Source organism: Amblyomma maculatum, chromosome 3 (assembly GCF_055883805.1).
Source record: "Amblyomma maculatum isolate TAMU_Amacu chromosome 3, ASM5588380v1, whole genome shotgun sequence".
Taxonomy (NCBI): Eukaryota; Metazoa; Arthropoda; class Arachnida; order Ixodida; family Ixodidae; genus Amblyomma; species Amblyomma maculatum.
In genome coordinates, this window is record NC_139346.1 from 2912927 (window position 1) to 2931110 (window position 18184).

An 18184-nucleotide genomic window follows, 5' to 3' on the forward strand; every position below is an offset into this window, starting at 1 on the left:
ATAGGGCGAGCGTCTTCATAAGTAATGATGCGATGTTGCGTGATGGGCCTTTGACGAACCTTCGAGGAAGAAGCAAAACAGTGCTTGAAATCCAGCAACAGTAGCTCTAAGGCCCGCCGTTTCTCCTTCGACAAGTGGCAGTTAATGTCGATGTTGTCAAGAGATGGCTCATTAGTTTCGACTGCCGTGGATGCAAAACAGACCGGATCGTGCGTAACAGGGTCAGCGAAAGCGATAGCAGTTCCCGGAAACAAGTGCCGGTGCTCATTTGAAAAATTTGTGAAAAGGAGTGCAGCCCGGCCATTGTGAAGCGACAATAAACTTCGAGCAGCGCAGATGCCTTGAGCAAGCAGGAGTGAATGGTTCGCTTCCGCTACAGCATCGCCGGCACGGAAATCGTCACAGGTAACTTCCACAAGAACACTGCTTCGCGGCGGCAGCGAGACGCTCTCGGCGGAAACGCGAAGTGCGGCATTGCAAGGACTGTTACTATCTCGCTCGGCAGATTGTCCCATCGAAAATGTGACGCTTCTATTTCGCAGGTCGATAACTGCTCCGTACTCTCGCAGAAAGTCAATGCCGAGGATAAGGTCACGGGAACAGTCACTCAAGACGACGCAACTAACGACGAACGCATATCTGTTAATCTGAATACGAGCCGTGCACATCCCCTATATGACCGCCGGCGGTTCGAAGGTACACACCTGGCCAAGCAGTGAGCACCTTCCTCAAAACAGCCGCCATGCGACCACTCAAAATCGAATAATCCGCACCGGTGTCCACTAATGCATTCACTGTAGTACGACCCTCTAAAATAACAGGAATGTCCAGAGAAACGCTTTTGGCTTCCCTAGGGGACGGTACCAGCAGCTCGCGGTCGGATCGAAACGGCGACGACGGGAGGTCTTCAACGCAGCGACTACCAGCGGCCTCGCCCCCGAAGGTCGCTGTCTTCAGTTTTCCCGAGCAGGGCTAGACGAGCGGCCTTGCCCCTCTCGCGAGGAACCTTGGGTGGACGTCGATGAGCGCCTTGGTGAAGGGGAGCGGGACTGACGCTGCGAACGAGATGAACGCTGTTCCGCCAGGTACTCTTCAATAACGCGGGGTCGTTGACCAAACCGGGGAGGAGGCGAGTCGATGCAGAAGCCGTGAAGACCGAGGCGTCGATAAGGACAATCCCGGTAGAGATGGCCTGGTTCACCGCAGTGGAAGCAGAGTGGACGGCGGTCAGGCGCGCGCCAAATGTCGGCTTTGCGTCGGGGCAGGGGACGTTCGTTGAAGTACTGCACTGGTTGCACCGAGGGCAGCGGAACTGTAGACGGCGCGGGAATGGGTGGCGGTGGAGGGGGAGCCTGACTCTGTAGGACTTCCGCATATGTGGGACGATTTTCGGTCCCCGACAGCAAAGGCGGGCTCGTAACTATAGGCGAAAGAGGGCTCTTGAGCGCCTGTCGTACCTCCTCCTGCACTATAGCAGAAACGGAAGCTGGCGATTGCTGCAGGGGATTCCAGAATTTTCTCAGTTCTTCGCGCACGACACTGCGAATTAGTTCACGCAAAGCATCAGGATGCCGCTCGGAAGATGCAAATGACTGCAGTTGTGCCAGTATGGAGAGGTCGGTAATAAGCCGCAGCACGTTGTTGTAGTACCCTCTCCATTGTGGCGGCCTCCGCAAGGAATCCGTTTACGGTCGAGGGTGGGTTGCGCACAAGGCCTGCGAACAGTTGCTCTTTCAAACCCTGCATCAAGTGCCTGACCTTTTTGTCCTCGGACATGGCGGGATCGGCTCGCCTGAAGAGGCGCGTCATGTCCTCGACGTACGCTTGGACACTCTCATTCGGCATCTGGATGCGAGAGCGAATGGCACGTTCTGCATGTTCGCGACGATCCGCGCTAGTGTAGGCCTCGAGCAGTAGACGACGGAATTCCCGCCACGATGTTAACATTTGCTCTCGGTTCTCGAACCAGATCCGGGCGCCATCCTCAAGGCTGAAGTAGACGTTCCTTAGTTTGGCAGTATCGTCCCACTGGTTAAAAGCAGCGACACGTTCGAACTGAAAGAACCAGTCTTCCACATCCTCAAAGAGGTCACCATGGAAAGACTTTGGTACTCGAGGGGCCTGCAAGGTGTAGTTACAGGCCGCTGCGACGGCCGTTACCTGCTGAGCAGAAGCACCAGATGTCATGGCGGCGGGTGATGGCTGAAACTCCGGAGACAGTCCCTGGAGCCGTCGACTGGAGCGATGCACGGGGGTGTCCAATGGCACAGGGCTGGCGCGACGTCTTTCAGATGGAGACTCTTGCATAGGTGATCTTACCCAGCACCTCCACCAGAATGTCACGTACAAGGTGATTGAGGATATCAAGAATAGGGTTAGCTCCGATACAACAGCGGTGAGCAGCACAGACGCAAAACCCGCAAGCGACACTTCGTCGTCCTTCACTCAGTTATGCGCCACCTGGCAACGCTAGGTGGCAATATGAAGTTTCTAGAAAACAAGCATGAAAGTTCCAAACTGGCACGCGATTTCTTAGCCCTTTCAAGAGATGGGCTACTCTTCTTATCTTCTTGTGAGTCAGCACTTGCACTCTGTTGCTGAAAAGCGATACACTTTGCCATTTCTGCGGACACAAATTGTGTTCTGAGGTGCACTTTAATAGTGCGACGTTCGCTGGGTGAATATTTGGCCCTGTGATAATCGGCCGGCAGCGAGTCCGAAGAGGCGAGCGTACACCCGCGAGCGCCGTAACTCGTCGATGACCCAGCCGCCGGCGTGTCCGGAAGCGAGTGTGCGCCCGCGAGTGCTGTAACTTGTCGATGGCATAGGATTGCCTTCACTCACGGTTGTCAGTTGTGGGGACACCTTGGAGATGAGACACACCGTGGAAACGTGTCTCTGCTGCTCGGCAGTTGCGCAGCAGTGACTGTCGACGGGACGCTCATGTACGGCGACACTCACTGGCGTGTCGATCCCCAGTGACAAAGTAACATTGCACCCGCGGCGCGACAGATCGTGGCCTGTCTCATATTCACTGGCTGGTGTGCGATTTGACGAACTTGCAGTGGCACGTCCGCGTGAGGCAATACGCTCATGCGTGGCGATTGTCATTGGCATGTGGATTGCCACCGGTGAAATAACTGCAACCGTGCCTCGACAGAGAAAGATCTTGGGTTTTCTCACAATCGCTGGCTGATGTCCGACTCGGCACAAGGTCGCACAGCACATTGGGTGCATACTCCGCTAATTCTCAACGGATGCTCGGCTCGGCAGAGCCACCTGCTGATAATCGCCGCTTCTTCCTTGCTGCGACAGGCTTGAATTTTTGCTTCCCGTAGTCATGCTTTGTCCAGAAGTGCTTTTTGAATGTGCGATGATCCATTGCACGTGGTCGAAACAAAAGAAAAGGAATTGCTTTCCAGCGGCGGGCAAAGCAGACGCTTCCTGCACTAGCTGCCATTATGCCGTGGCATCAGCCAATGATGAGACGACTTGAGGAAGCAGAGCCAATCGGGGCGGAGCATTCATTGGCTGCTTCATGCTGCCGTACTTCGGATTTTCTTTTTTTGTCCACTTGCCAGCTGGCAGAGAAGGAAGGGAAGGAACAAAGAGTCGGGCTTTTCAATGATACCAAAATGGCGGCGCTCCGTGGCGGGAAAGACGAGCAGTCACGCCGTGAACTTGGTTGCTTTTTCGCGGATTGGGGTGGATATCTCGTTGCCAGCACCGACAAAATATTTGTTTAGAGTGCTTAGAGTTTGTTTTTTGGTTGAAATATTTCAGGACAACATAGAAACAATGTTGTAGCTTCCGAAAAGCGTGCTTTTCAAAAATCAATTTTTTTTCCCTGCTTCTCCCCTTAAAAAGAGAGATATGGCCTGAGCATGCACTGCACACTAAAACAGGCAATGTGCCCTACCACGGACCCTGTGGGCAGGAATTAAAGGGAGCCACTGATGCACTTTGGAAACCTTTGTTTTATTATCAAAACATAAAATCTATTGTCCTGAGATCATACAATGAGGTCATGTTGCACAGACATGATGAGTGGCCAATCACTGCTTATCAAGATGTGGCTTATGCCAACATGTATGGCTAAAACTGTACAGCTCACAAATAAAGTGGGGGGGGGGGGAATGGCAGGAGATTCTCACACAAACCGAACCTTCCACACAAGGGCAGCCTTATTGCTCACAACTGGAGTTCAAGGAGTGCTCCCATGCACACACGCACTTCCCAGTGGAGTATTTGAGTGAAGCTGATTGGCCGCTGATCGTGTTGGGTGCCAGCAGGGGTACATGATGCACGTATGTGTATGCACAGAGGCTGGCTCATGGTTGGAACTCGGGCAGGCGGCGGATGCGGGCCCGTTCTTCTTCGGTGTCGTCGCGGGCAATAAACACAGAGTGGCCCAGTCCACAGGCCACGGCATGCATGTGGATGCCCTCGAGCAGGCGCACCTCCTGGGGTGTTGTGGATGACTTCTGGCGCCCCTCGCCATAGCCTAGCTCGCCGTAGGTGGGATGTGGCCCCCAGGAGATGACACTTTCGTCAGCCAGCACCACAATGCTCTTGTTGGAGCAGCCAATGCCCCGCACGTGCCAGCCGGTCAGGTCTTGGATGGGCTTGGGGTACATGGTCGCCTCGCCACCATGGTTGTTCATGCCCCAGAAATAGAGCACACCTGCACGGTGGCAGCCACAATCTAAGCATCTGAGAAGCTCAAGTTACTACTGCGCCAGGCTGCAGGGGCACTCGCCAAAACGTGGGTGCTAAATCTACATTCTAGGCAAGCCTACACGTATATCCCCGACATCATGAATTATAAAACTGATGCAACGCATCCATCACGAACCACACTTGAAACCAACTTTTTTCTGACAGCATGTTTGGATTCTGGCCGCATCTCTCAACACGATGTGCACCTCCAGAGAAAGAGGAGATCCCGGCAGGACCTAGGCTCGTGCTGTGCTGGCCTTAGGCAATGTGTCACACAATGCAACCTTGGCGGGCCTAACAAGATCACAGTTTATTTATTTCATAGTTATTGCCAGCCTTGAAGGAGGCCTTAGGCAGAAGTGGGACATGCAGTACAAAAGAAAAGGATACACAGACATAATCAGCCGATTTGCACCGACAGCCGACTCATGCACACACTCTCCAACAGAAAATGCGACGAATAAGCATAAATTGAAAGAAAATGAAAGCAGGTATGTGAAACAGCCATACACAAACCGTTACATGATCAAACACTTTGTGCCAAGCGACTAAGAATCTTGTTTCAAATTGCTTACAAAGGACTCGGTAGGCTGGCATTTCGCAGTTTCAGAAGGAAGTTTAATTTCTAACTGTTCTGGGCAAGAAGGAGTTCTCAAAGGTATCGGTTTTGCAGGCATATTCTTTCAATTTTTCTTTTATGGTTTCTGAATGTGGTTTGCCGAGTAACTGGTTCGATATAAAGATTCTTGTCTATACCAAGGCTTTTGTAATAAATAAGATGCATGCATCTGAGTCATTCGTGAAAGCGTCATACTTGCAGAGAATCTAACAGCCTTTTTCACAAGTGCTGTTGCTGAGGTTTGCCAGCTGTACGAGCCATACACAAATCTAGCTAATATTTTTCTGAATATTTTAGAGTTTGTTAATTTTTTTTTTGTATATGAATTCCATACAGCCGAAAAATATTCGAGAATTGGCCTTATAAAACTTTTGTACACTAAGAGCTGCCACCTGTCCCCTTTGCAGCATTGTTTTGTTAAAATAAACACTGAAAATGGTCCGGCTTCAGCCGTATCAGGAAATCAGGCAAGTTCGAAATGCCTGCAGCGCCAGATGCTGCAACCTTATTAAAATGGCTGGGGTCGTCGCTAGGCTATACTGTTTCATATCGGCACCACTGCAGACGACGCTTTGGGATTGAGCAGCACTGTAGGAAGCGGCCTACTTGTCTCACAATGAAATGAAGATATGATTAATTATGGCGGCGCCTTTGCAGAGGAGCTAATATGTACAAAAAGATCTGATGAGTTGCGACGCACTGGCGGCTGCTGCTACACAGCTGTAAAAAGAAACTTGCTTCTATCGCAGTTATCGCTCTTACCAGCACCTTGGTACAGGTCAGTGACCCTCAATAAATGTCCACTTTAGATATTCCTTTATCCCTGGGCTTATTATTTAGAACACCAAATCTTAGCATGATTTTTTTACGCTAGCGTAAGGGGTCCATGGACGGCATGAATGCGGGAGGCACAGCCAGCGCAACCATCAAAGCAATGCTGCCTTCGACGATGCTTCTGCGCTGTTGCCGCGTGAGCCACAGGGCATGCTAGATGTTATAAATTATGCCATAATGTTATGCAATAGAAAGCGTATAAATTATAAAGAAATGCAAACTCGTTCTGCCAATCATTGCATCATGCATTTTGCTTACTGTACCTAATTGGTAATGGTTGCCGTAGCAAAGAACGACAGTGGCCTGTTTAACAGCGAACCACAACTTGCGTTTTATGCTCGCTAACCTTGGTTAAGCATAGCAACGGTGAAGCCAGTCGTGCAAAAAGGGTGTTAAGGAGAGTGGACACGGCAGCCCTACCGTGAAGATGTCACCTCAAGTGCAGTGATCCTAGTCTCCAACACACCGACGGTTATACAAGCCATCGAACAACAGAAATCTGATTCCCCAGCTGCGATCAACGAAACGCTGTGGGAGCTTCCTGGATTTATCGCCGTGCACCAAGTATGGCTGATCATCGCCTGGTGGAAAACGTCCTCTGCGCACCTTCAATGAGCGCAGCTACGTCTCACCACCGACATACGTCACGGAGCCAGCCGGCAATAAATCTGTTGCCCCGACCAACGTTCATCAGTGGCGGCCCTGCCGTGATGATGTCACCTCAAGTTCCTTTGTTTGCGAGTGCAAAAAGATACTGTTTTCGTAGCCTCTGTCTAGTTGTGCTGCCGTGTCCACAAGTACTGCTTGACTGACACTGGCATGCATGCTGCTTCAGGGGATGTAGAGGGCTTGTTTCAGAAGCTATCCTAAACGAAATTCTCAAAAGAAATATTGGCCAGTTACAGTAATTCAAGAAAAACAAACATTGTCTGAGGCAGGCATAGTGAAAATGCAAAAGCGAAGCTCGTGGTCCTAGAGGAAATAAGGCTATTTAATATTGAGACTACTATGAGTGATTGTCAGGCGGAAATCGCTGCACTAGCTAAACAACTTGATGGCTTGAAAAATCAGTTCCGGCATAACAACCTGATTGTAAGAGGTATACTGGAAGAAGAAAATGAAAACGAAGAAACATTACTGAGAAAAGCAAACGACCAAGTTTTTGAGACAAAACTCTGAGAGAGGCTAAGTACTATTGAGAGAATACACCGTCTTGGTCGCCGGGAAAGCATCGCCCAGTTATCCTTAGGATTGGTGATTTTAGGGAAAAAACTAAGATTATGAATAACTGCTACAAGCTTGAAGTAGGGCAAATAAGCATTTCAGAGGACTATTCTAAAAGAGTGCATGATATACGGAAAAACCTCTGAAATTCCACTGTAGGCGAAAGGAAAAACGAGGCCAAGGTTTAGATGGTATTCAATAAGATGAAGGTGAACAAAATCCTTTACGCCTGGGCAAAACTACGAAACAAAGGTAAAAATGTCATACCTCTTCTGGGAGTAGTGATTGACGCAGGAACACGGGATCAAAACCATTCAAAGTCATAAATGTTAATGCCAGAAGCATATTAAATAAACCTGTTGAGTTAGAAAGCATAATCATAGAAAATGAACCGGACATAATAGTAGTCACCGAAACGTGGCTGCACAGAGATATACTCAACACTGAAGTTACTCCTCCTGACTATAAAATAGAAAGGACCGAAAAGACAGAGGTGGGGGGAGTTGCATTAATTATCAGACACATAGCATTTTCTGTACTTCCAGATGTAAATGGCGTAGAAGAGCTATGGGTCAAGATAAAACTAGATAAACAAACAGTCTTCATTGGGGGTGTTTACAGGGCCCCAAATTCTCCGGTAGATGTTTTGGTAAATCTACGTTATTACAGGACGTTATTACAGGGAGATTTTAACCTACACGGCATTGACTGGTGTCTGAAATTACCTGGAACATGAGAATTGCTTAGTTTTGAGCAGTTACTTGATCTGGCTTTTAGTCATAATTTAGTTCAAGTTGTATCTGATTACACAAGGACATGTCCTACAACATCATCTACCGTATTTACTCGAATCTAACGCGCCCTCGATTGTAACGCGCACCCGTTTTTCGTGACCCCCACCCCCGAAAAAAAAAAAAAGCTCCGATTGTAACGCGCACTCGTTCTCCGCGAAAAAGAGTACCGCGCACCTAACGCTTGCATACAGCAATACAACTTTGTCTCGTTTGGAAAAGCAAAGATTTAATCTCGGTGCACTAAAAAACACACACACAAAAGGAAACTGCTTATCTTGCCAAGATTGTCACTATGCCGGCACAAGGTTCACTCGTCGTCGCTGTCAGACAACTCCTTGTCACTGCTGACGGACCAAAGCATCTCATCCTCAGTGCCGTCCATGACATTCGATATGCCACATTTTTTAAAGGCCTTGATGACCATGGCAGACGGTATCGTGCACCACGCATCTTTCGCCCATCCAGTGAACTCTTGCAGCGAGACACGCTTCATTCTGTTGCTGGGAGTGAATTCATGGCAGCCACTCACAAGCCATTCGGTGTACAGCGCCCGAATCCTATCTTTCACTGGCTTGTTCAAGCAAAACATCGAGCGGCTGGAGCTGCGATGTCATGCCACCTGGTATCACGACAAGGTCGGTGTTGCACGCAGCGAGCTTGTCCTTGATGCGTTGGTCGAGATGGCACTTGAAAGCGTCGAGCACAAGCATCGCACGCAGGCCCAAACTGCCGCCGGGTCTCTTGCGCCAGACGTTATCGATCCAGTCGGCGACCAAGTCCGTTGTCATCCAACCTTTTTCATTGGCGCGCACAATCACGCCACTCGGAAACACGATTCCTTTCGGGAGCGTCTTGCGCCTGAATATGAGATATGGGGGCAGCTTGTGTCCATCCGCGGTGCAACAAAGCATTGCGGTGACGCGTGTTTTTTCGTGGCCGGAAGACAACACGCGCACTTGCTTCGCCCCCTTCTTTTCAACGGTTGTGGTGGCAGGCATGTCAAAGTACAGCGGTGTCTGATCGGCATTTCCAATCTGGCCGAGGTGGTAGCCGTACTTGCGGCGCAAACTTAGAACGAACCGCTGAAAACTGTGCAGCTTTTCTTCGTACTCTTCAGGCAACTTCTGGCATATCCCTGTCCGCCTTCGAAGAGAAAAGCCTTTTCTCTTCATAAAATTAGACAGCCAGCACCTGCTCGCTTTAAAGTCGCTCCGCGTTAGCCCTGTTTGTAGGGCTAGCTGCATCGCCTGGACTTTGAGCAGGTCCGTCGTCACTGGCCGCTGCGCCGCTCGCTGCTCTAGAACATATTCTGCGAGCCGCTCTTCTATTTCGGTGAACCGGCCCCGCTTCGGTCCACTGAAACCTTTTCGTGTAGCCTTGCTGCCGAAAATCTTTTCCTTCTGCTTGCGCCAGTCCCGCACGCATGTTTCCGGAACTCCGAATGCGCGTGATGCGGCCCGATTTCCGTCCGTCTCTGCACACACGATGACTTTCCGTTTAAATGCGGCATCATGATGAACTCGACGAATCTTCGGCACGTCCATACTGGTCGGTCAATCGCAGAAAACGGGTAGGCTAACCAAAGCACATGTACCAGAGCACACGAAGGACGCTACTGCAGCTAGGCATAGACAGCTAGACCAGCTAGTAGGCTCGAAGTGCATACCAGGCGGCCATTTTGAAATGCCGATGGCGATATGATATTGGAGATTTAGGGTCGTACTCGATTCTAGCGCGCACCCAATTTTTGGACACGATATATCGGAAAAAAGGTGCGCGTTAGATTCGAGTAAATACGGTATGCTGGATTTGATTTTTGTTTCTGAACGTACACAAACTTCTCTCTGCGAATGTGAAATCTTGGATGGACTGTACAATCATAAGATGGTTTTGTTGTCCTTAAAGGCATCACCAGATTCCACAGGTACTTTGTCCAAAAAACGTTTCTTTAATTTTCATGACGCTGATGATGCTGCTGTGATTGGCTGACTCGATTATTCACATGAAGATTTTGTGCAGCTGTATGACTCTGATGTAGTACTGACCAACTATAGGAATTCTTTTCGGAATTATCAGAATGATGCCTTTATCAATCTGTTCCTAAGAAATTTAAGAGCACCAATAAAAGGAGTCCCTGGATAACTAGAGACATTCTTCATTTCAAACAAAGAATTAAACGTAAACGTAAGGCTTCCTCACTCAACCCAAACCCCGAAAATAAACTGTGTATTCGCCGCATGAGCCAGGATTTAAAGAGATTTCTTAACTCTTTCGCTACTGCGCCTATTCAAATGAATCAATCTGATCGACGGTTCAAATTCTCGCATGCGCGAGCAGTTTGCGGGCACCTAGTGCCATCTAGGTTAGAAAGTAGAAAACAAACGACGTGATCCAAAATGCTTCGTTGGTTTTTTGCTTTTCGGTGCTTCTCCCGGCGCAGTTTCGGATTGCTAAGCGAGCGCTTCGAGCATGACGTTGTCATAGGCGCGGACGCTTCTAGAAGAGATCACGTTTCTCATCAATCGAGCACTTCAGGAGCTGGTTTTGTGGATGCAGACAGCAGTGGCGAGCCAGAAGAAGATGTGGACACATCAGATTTAAGCACCCATGAGGAGGATGCATCAAAATCAAGCCGGAACAGCCAGCGGGTGTGTCGGCTCTATGTGCAGCGCATATTTAGATTACTAATAAATAGTTATGAGCGGCGGAGCATGTGCTCACAGCTGTATTATTTGTTTTCAAGGTCACAACGTCATACGGACATCATTTCTTACCAGCAGCTGTGAAACATGTGCAGTTTTTTTTCCTAAATGAAACAAGGGAGTCGAAGCTGGTGGCACTAACTTTCTTTTTGCTGAAAGAACAGTTTTCGGCAATACCCTTTGAAAATTGTGTCATCCTTTTATGACATAATTAGCTACAGAATGTATATCTTCAAATTTTTCCATGCTTGGTATTTTTAAAGTTTTGCTCTTTTTTCAATAAAAATGATGTCCTCACTGTACAAATTTTTAAATTGTAAACATCTTTTTTCACTAATTTCCCTTATATATATGTAATGTTTATGTTATTGAATAGAACATTCTTTTAGCTACACTTTGATACCAAACAATGTAAATAAGGCATTAGTGTCTAGTGGCCAAAAAATATTTCCTTCCACCTAGTAAATACTGCCCCTTTTCCCGTGGTAGCAAAAGAGTTAGGCTCAAAAGACAGATTCTACAATGTGACCCTCGCGAAATTTCTTCATGGGTAGCCAAGTAAATTTTGGCGCTATATATATCCGTCAAAGATTCTGCACCCTGCCGAGACCGAGGAGAATGCCCATAAACGTGCCAAAGATTGTAATTTTTATTTTTCATCTGTTTACATACATGATAATGGTGTACTGTCTCCTTTTAATGCTGAAACTGAAAGGCATCCTATTAGTACTGACTTACAAATTGATGAGCAAGGTGTTCTAAATCTGCTATTACAAATTGACATCAAGAAGAGCCAAGGTCCAAATCGTATCCCTAACGAGTCTTTATATAGGTACGTTGAACGGGTATCTAAATACTTGACCAAAATTTTTCAGTCTTCTTTTACTAGCGGATGCTTCCCACCTGACTGCAAGCAAAAGTTACACCAGTCCATAAAAGCGGAAATAATTGTGTTAGCAATTATCACTCACTAGTACAGTTTCGAAGTTGCTTGATCACATCATATCTAAACACCTGCTCGGCTACCTCGACCAGCATGATATCCTGCATTATCGCCAGCATGGCTTCCGAAAAGGGCTGTCCACAACTACCCAACAGATAAAAATAGTTCATGGCCTCGCAGAAACAATAAATTCACGTGGTCAAACAGACATTATATACCTTGACTTTGCGAAAGTATTTGATAAAGTTTCGCGTCAAAAATTGTTATATAAGGTTAATGCACTGTAGAAGAATGGAGGTTTGGGCTAGTTGGTGATCATCCATGTTTAAGCAACAGCGCAAAAGGACAGAGACGAGTGGAAGGAGCTACATGAGGTCAGCGCCATCGTTGTGTACCTCCTTCCACTCGTCTCTGTCCTTTTGTGCTGTTGCTTAAACATGGATAAGGTTAATGCGGTCTTTTAAAAAATCAAATACTCACACAATGGTTTTCCGCGTATGTTAGAGATGGTCAATCCAGCATTCTTCCTGTTGCTTCTAGTCTTAGGCCTTTTTCTCACCTTCATTAATGATTTGCAAAGTAGCACTGATGTTCCAATAAGACTTTTCGCTGACGACTGTGTGATGTACAGTCAGTAACGCAAATATGATTGATGATCAGAATAAATTAAATTTAAACCTGTGAAGTATAGTCAAATAGTGTAACGACTGGCAGATGGAGTTAAACTTAAAAAAAGTCTGTGTTCATGTCAGTAACCAGAAAAAAAAAATGTCCTTAATTTCAATTATCAAATAATGGTTACATGCTCGAAAGAGTCCATCAGTATAAATACCTAGGCATAACTTTTACATCAGACCTACGATGGAATACCCAAACTAAAAATGTCATTTCCAAATCTTTTAAAACACTATGGTGCCTGCGACGCACTATGCACAGTGCTACTCTGGATGTAAAGTGCCTGCATTACAAAACCCCAGTTATCGAATATGCTAAAGTAGTATGGGATCCTCACAAGCTAGATAGGATTCAGTGCCTCGCTGCTAGGTTAATATGTAATAAATACCACCGTAATCATTCTTCAACACACCTCTGCCGCCCAACTACCAATGCTAGAAAGCAGAACGAGGTATGAAACCAGGTATGCTCTTTACCTCATTATCAATAATTATCTAAAAATAAATAAATCAGATTACTTCAAGACCAAAACTAATGGATTCTTGATTGATTCTTGGTATGTGTTGCTCATTTTGCTATTGAGATTCATTTTGTATTTCCTCATTCTTTCTAGTGTCCAGCAATTTGTTTATCTGAAGTTTTTCTTCAGTGGTCATTTTGTAATTGTTCTTGTAAGAATTAGACTAATTGGTGTATCTATCTCATGAAATAATTGGATCACAAACGAATAAATTGCAGTTTTCAAATCTGCACAAAAAACTACACAAACCCACCAAGTTTCATCAATTTTGATTGGTAAATAACGAAAATAGTTTTAAGACCAGTGTCCCCCCTTAAGACCAAAACTAATGGACATCAAGGCATCGTCATAGTAAGTTCATCCCGTTGCCGGCTATAAGAAATAATTGCTTCAAGTTTAGTTATTTTCCGAAAACTTGTAAGGACTGGTACTCTCTTCCAGATTCTGCTGTTCGATCTTCCTCATTATGTGAATTTATATGCCATTTATAAAATTTCATCGATGCCACTAGCACAGGGCGATCACATTGCTGTTGTGTAAGATGGCTGTTCTGATTTCTGTGTGATGAATTTTTGTTTTGTTTGTAACAGAGACGATTTTTGATTGAGTCTTGGTATGTGTTGCTCATTTTGCAATTGAGATTCGTTTTGTATTTTCCACTGCAGCCCCTTACGGTGGCTGACAGAATTAATAAATGAATGAATGACAGAACAGCATCAAACTTCAGTTGTGTTGATTAAATGGAATCCCAAATGCTACCAAGGTTCATCAGTGCAAAACAACTGATTTCGAAGGCAAATTTTTCCTTTTCACAAAAGAAACCTGCACTCACACGGAATGTTTGTTTTTCAATGACATGATGAAAATACTTTTTGAACATCGAACGAGGGTTATTTTACACCCTAGCAAGAGAGGCGCACTGGTCGGAGAGCTACTTTGCAATCACTGTGTGTGTGCTGGTCGACCTCGTGGAAACTTTGAACACGCGCAATTTTTAGCATAGAACAAAAAAAAGGCACCAGCAAAAGACTGCGTTTATCCACAAAGTCTAGCTTGACCACATATTGTGAATTGAGCGCAGCTATTGTGCCTCATTAAAGCTTGAATATTGCATGTATAGGGAACCCAAGCTCAAGTTTCGCCGCGCGACGGCAGCGCCGCATTCCTGGCGTGGTGGCGAAATGTGAAACGATGGGGCTTCGCCGGAGCAGACGCCCCGCTAGCTTCCTGTGCACGCGCGACGATCGCGTTGCGCCTGGCGGTTATTTGGCGATACAAAAACGCTTCCGCTGATGCGAAACGGATGTACTAAGAAGCATTGTGTCATGGGAAGCCACAATAGTAGGCGAAGCACCAAAAGACGAGGCTCACGTGTGAAACTTTGCAGATTCCTTTGGAAGCGTGTCCGCAAGACCTGTTTTCCAACCGCATGACAGCGTTCTGAGAAGTCTCGCGTTCTTTGTGGAAACGAAAAGAGCCAATTTCCCCTTTCTTGGTAAACTCAGAAATGTTAAAACAGATGCTTGGGCAAGTTGGTAACTCATTTTGACCGGAACAGCGCGCACTAAGACACAGACAAGAAGAGAGACACGACACACACGAGCGCTGAATGTTGACAGTTAACAAAGACGGCTTGAAAACGCATAAAAAAAGTACAGTGGTTGAACGCCATGCATAAAAAGTGAAGAGGATGGAAGATTATCCTGCTCTTCGCTCCCCGCGTGTCTAGCTTTTCTGATTTTCTGTGCTCTCTCCCTGCTTTGCGAGTGCTCTGAAAGCAACCAAATCAACAGATGCGACGTCCGCGATCGAGATTGATGTGTGAATGTGCCCTAAGTGTCCACAGCTGCCTTTTCATTTATAGATTGACCAAGAAAATATCTATGAACGAGGTCATCTTTTTTTTCGGGGGTGGGGACGGCGTTGGAAAATATGCCTTGCTGAGGCGCTTTTACAGATTTTCGCAAATTGGACAATAAGTGAACCAATTGTTATTACTGTTATTATTATTATGATTATTATTAACGAAGATATGTCTTAAGCGCAGTACAAAAGTGATTCTAGGTATGGCTCGACTGACACTACTCACAGGGAGCACCCCATTAGCATCACAGGGTTCGTGAGTGCAAACCAAATATTATCATAAATGAAGCACAACCATTTAATAAGAACCGAAATAAAACACTATGTAGTACAAGCTTGGATTTCACCTGGCTTCCAAGCCAGCGAGCCAGTTACGTCGCGTGCAGCTCACTGAGCACGCATGTGCTTATGAGATTGGTAGCGTTCTTGTCTGGTGAAGGAGGAGGAAGGAGGTGTGAAGAAACACCTCCTTCAGACTGTATACTTATTCTTCTACTGCAAGATTTCTTTGGTAATGCCGCAATAATAAAAAAACAAATCCATATATAGATTGCATGCTACAGGCCAAAACAATGGTCAACGATAGGGCCACTTTATTTCACAGTACCGATGATACTTTAGCAGTTTTTAAACATATTATATACGACGAGATGCACTTCCTACGTTTTTGCTAACGTGGGACGCATTCACAATCAATATTTACTCAACCCCGTCTGTTGTCTGCTCTACAGTACAGACGTGAATAAAAAGTTACCCGCCTATAATTAAGTATCCTTCATGAAAATACGCGTCAGGTTGCCCAATCATGACGGAATGCGGGTGGCATGTCGCGATGCGCCTGCGGGGGCGCGTCAAGGCGCGTGCTCGTGCGAGAGAAAGCGCACAGCGCACGCCGTGAAGGCAGCGAGCTGAGCCGGCAGCGTCCAGTGTGCGCCTGCGCAACAAAGCAGCGTGAGACATCTGCACGTGGGCGGAAGCGAGCGAGCGAAAGGAGAAAACTTGCACGGGATGCCTAGGTGGTGCCGCCACGTGTATCCCCAGTTTCTATTTTTCTGTCAGAGATGGCGCTCGCTATCAGGAGCAGCAGCGCTGCTCGACGGTGCTTTGGAAGCCTATACACAGTAGCCTGGAAGCCTCTCGATTCCTGGAGCTTGACTTTTTACAAGGATGGTGAACAAATGAAACAAACAGGCTATAATTTAGAAATATGTGCCAATGCTCCAGTGCATGCGAATCAATTAAGGAATAAAATTGTTTTGTACGGCATATACCGTACTTACTCACATAATGCTCGCACTTTTTTTTCACGGAAAATTGATGCTAATTTGGGGGGTGCGATAATTATGTGGCGAAATTTTCGAGCAAAAGTTCTGGAGTGCTAAAAACAAATTTGAATAGGTGCGAATCAGGATTCTTAGGTCAGCTATTGTATATATAACCAAAACATTACTTTCAAGCAGAACTTACCCTTGTTATGTACAGGGTGGCGAAAAGCACAAATTGCTAAAGCACTTTATTTACCGCACGCAGCCTCATCATCACTCCCCGCGTTCCGTGGTATAATGCTCACAGCAGACCATACAGTTCTACTCTTGATCAGAGACTTGATCAGAGTCCATGTCGACACTGCAATCGCTGTCTCCAGTGGCGCACTACGCAGAACTTGTTGACGCCGAAGTGCCTGCTGACAGCACGGTTGCTATGCTGTAGCGCATACTCGAAAGCAGCTCTTGCATACCGCCCCACCCCGATGCGGCACCAAGAACGCGGTAGTCCTGTAGACGGTGGAACAAAGCAAGTAACACGGACGGAACAAAGGAACAATGACAACAAGACGCGGAGACAACTCGCAAAATGGCGGCGACTACGAACATCATGGCAATAAAAAAAAAAAGCCGAGCATAACCTATGATGATGATGATCTACCCGTGCACGCTTATTGCCACCTGGTAGCACGTGCACACAACGAGGCCAGCTAGGTTCAGTAGCACTCCATTGATGGGGCTTTTTACTACTAGCAGACAACTGTCGCAGTGGTAATATTGGTGGTGCGATGATTATGCGAGGAAAAAAATTCCAATTTCTGACGCCCAATGTGCGAGCATTATGCGAGTAAATATAGTATGTTTCTTTCTTGACTCACAGAAGAAAACAGCCAAGGGGGGGCACGGCTCTTTGCAGCCGAAAATCGGTCAGAAAACCTGATTTTTTATTTCTTCATTTTCACAGTCCCGAGACATTTCTGAAACTATCTACAAAAATATGGTGGAAAAATACCACCTATGTCGCACGTTACAGCATCCAAAAGTTGCGAATTTGAATACTTGGCCTTTTAAATTCAGGTCAAATCACACTAAGTTTTGATCGGCCGCAGATCGAGAAATACACGCTCCACCGGCATCATTTTGGCCTCGTTCGAAAAGTTGCGATTCATGATATTCTCGCGTCACGATTGCCGTCTGTGAGCGAACACCTGAAGTCGAAAACAAACAAAATTGCGCGAAACACACGCTGCTATTGGGCTTCGAAAGCATGTGACCAAAATGACCACTTTTGATTGGCTGCCGGCGTCGACTACTTGCTGCGTTCCGTTGTCACGACCACGGTGTAAAATGCGGAAAATCGAGATTAAAGTGTCATACTGATGTAAAAAACAAAGAAAGGTAGACATAAGAAGCACACCGGTGACACGGCACCCTGTTATCCGCAATCAGCGACAAAGTGCCGACAAAGTAGCTGGTGGTGCTGGCACAACAAATAGGACAGCGAATGATTTCCTTGAGGCGATTCCTGCTGCGTACGAGCACCGTTATCATGACGATGCAGATGAAAAAGTGATACATAAGCAATTTTCATGGGCGCGACAGATCGAGCACTCGGAAAAGTTAGTGGAGCGGCGGCAGCGGCGGCGATCGTAAAACGCGTCACGCGCGGTAAATGGCGTCGCAAACCTTGTCAAAATAAATTTTCTGGTGAGTTGCAGGGGCAATTATATATATATATACTCATATTATATAGTTCCTGTCAGCCTTGGCAATTAAAAAATATGCCAAAAACATTTTCCGCCAATTTCTCAAAATTGAATTTTGGACACAGTCCCCATTTTGGAGGACCGATATCTAGGCTTTTATAGCAGCTACCACTTTTTTTTTTTGCCAGAAAGATAAAATCATAAATATTGCTATAACACGGTTTTTTACCACTGTTTGTTAGCCAAAATTATAAAAAATAAATCATTGTCCCCATCACTGTAATGAGCTTTTTCTTTGACAAGCCATAACTATCTTCCAA

The 18184-nt window shown here is 46.4% G+C and overlaps 1 protein-coding gene and 1 pseudogene across 1 annotated transcript in view; one reads left to right on the forward strand and one right to left on the reverse strand.

The window, feature by feature from the left end:
- Positions 1-3962: 3962 nt before the first annotated feature.
- The window catches only part of LOC146194108 (protein RCC2 homolog), a 64877-nt gene continuing 50655 nt past the window's right edge, over positions 3963-18184 (reverse strand). Inside the window, exon 6 of the mRNA XM_084597250.1 lies at positions 3963-4684. Within this exon, the coding sequence (XP_084453376.1) occupies positions 4332-4684 (353 nt within the window). The 3' untranslated portion in view covers positions 3963-4331. The remainder of the gene's footprint in view (positions 4685-18184) is intronic.
- LOC146194109 (uncharacterized) lies at positions 6729-7685 on the forward strand (annotated as a pseudogene).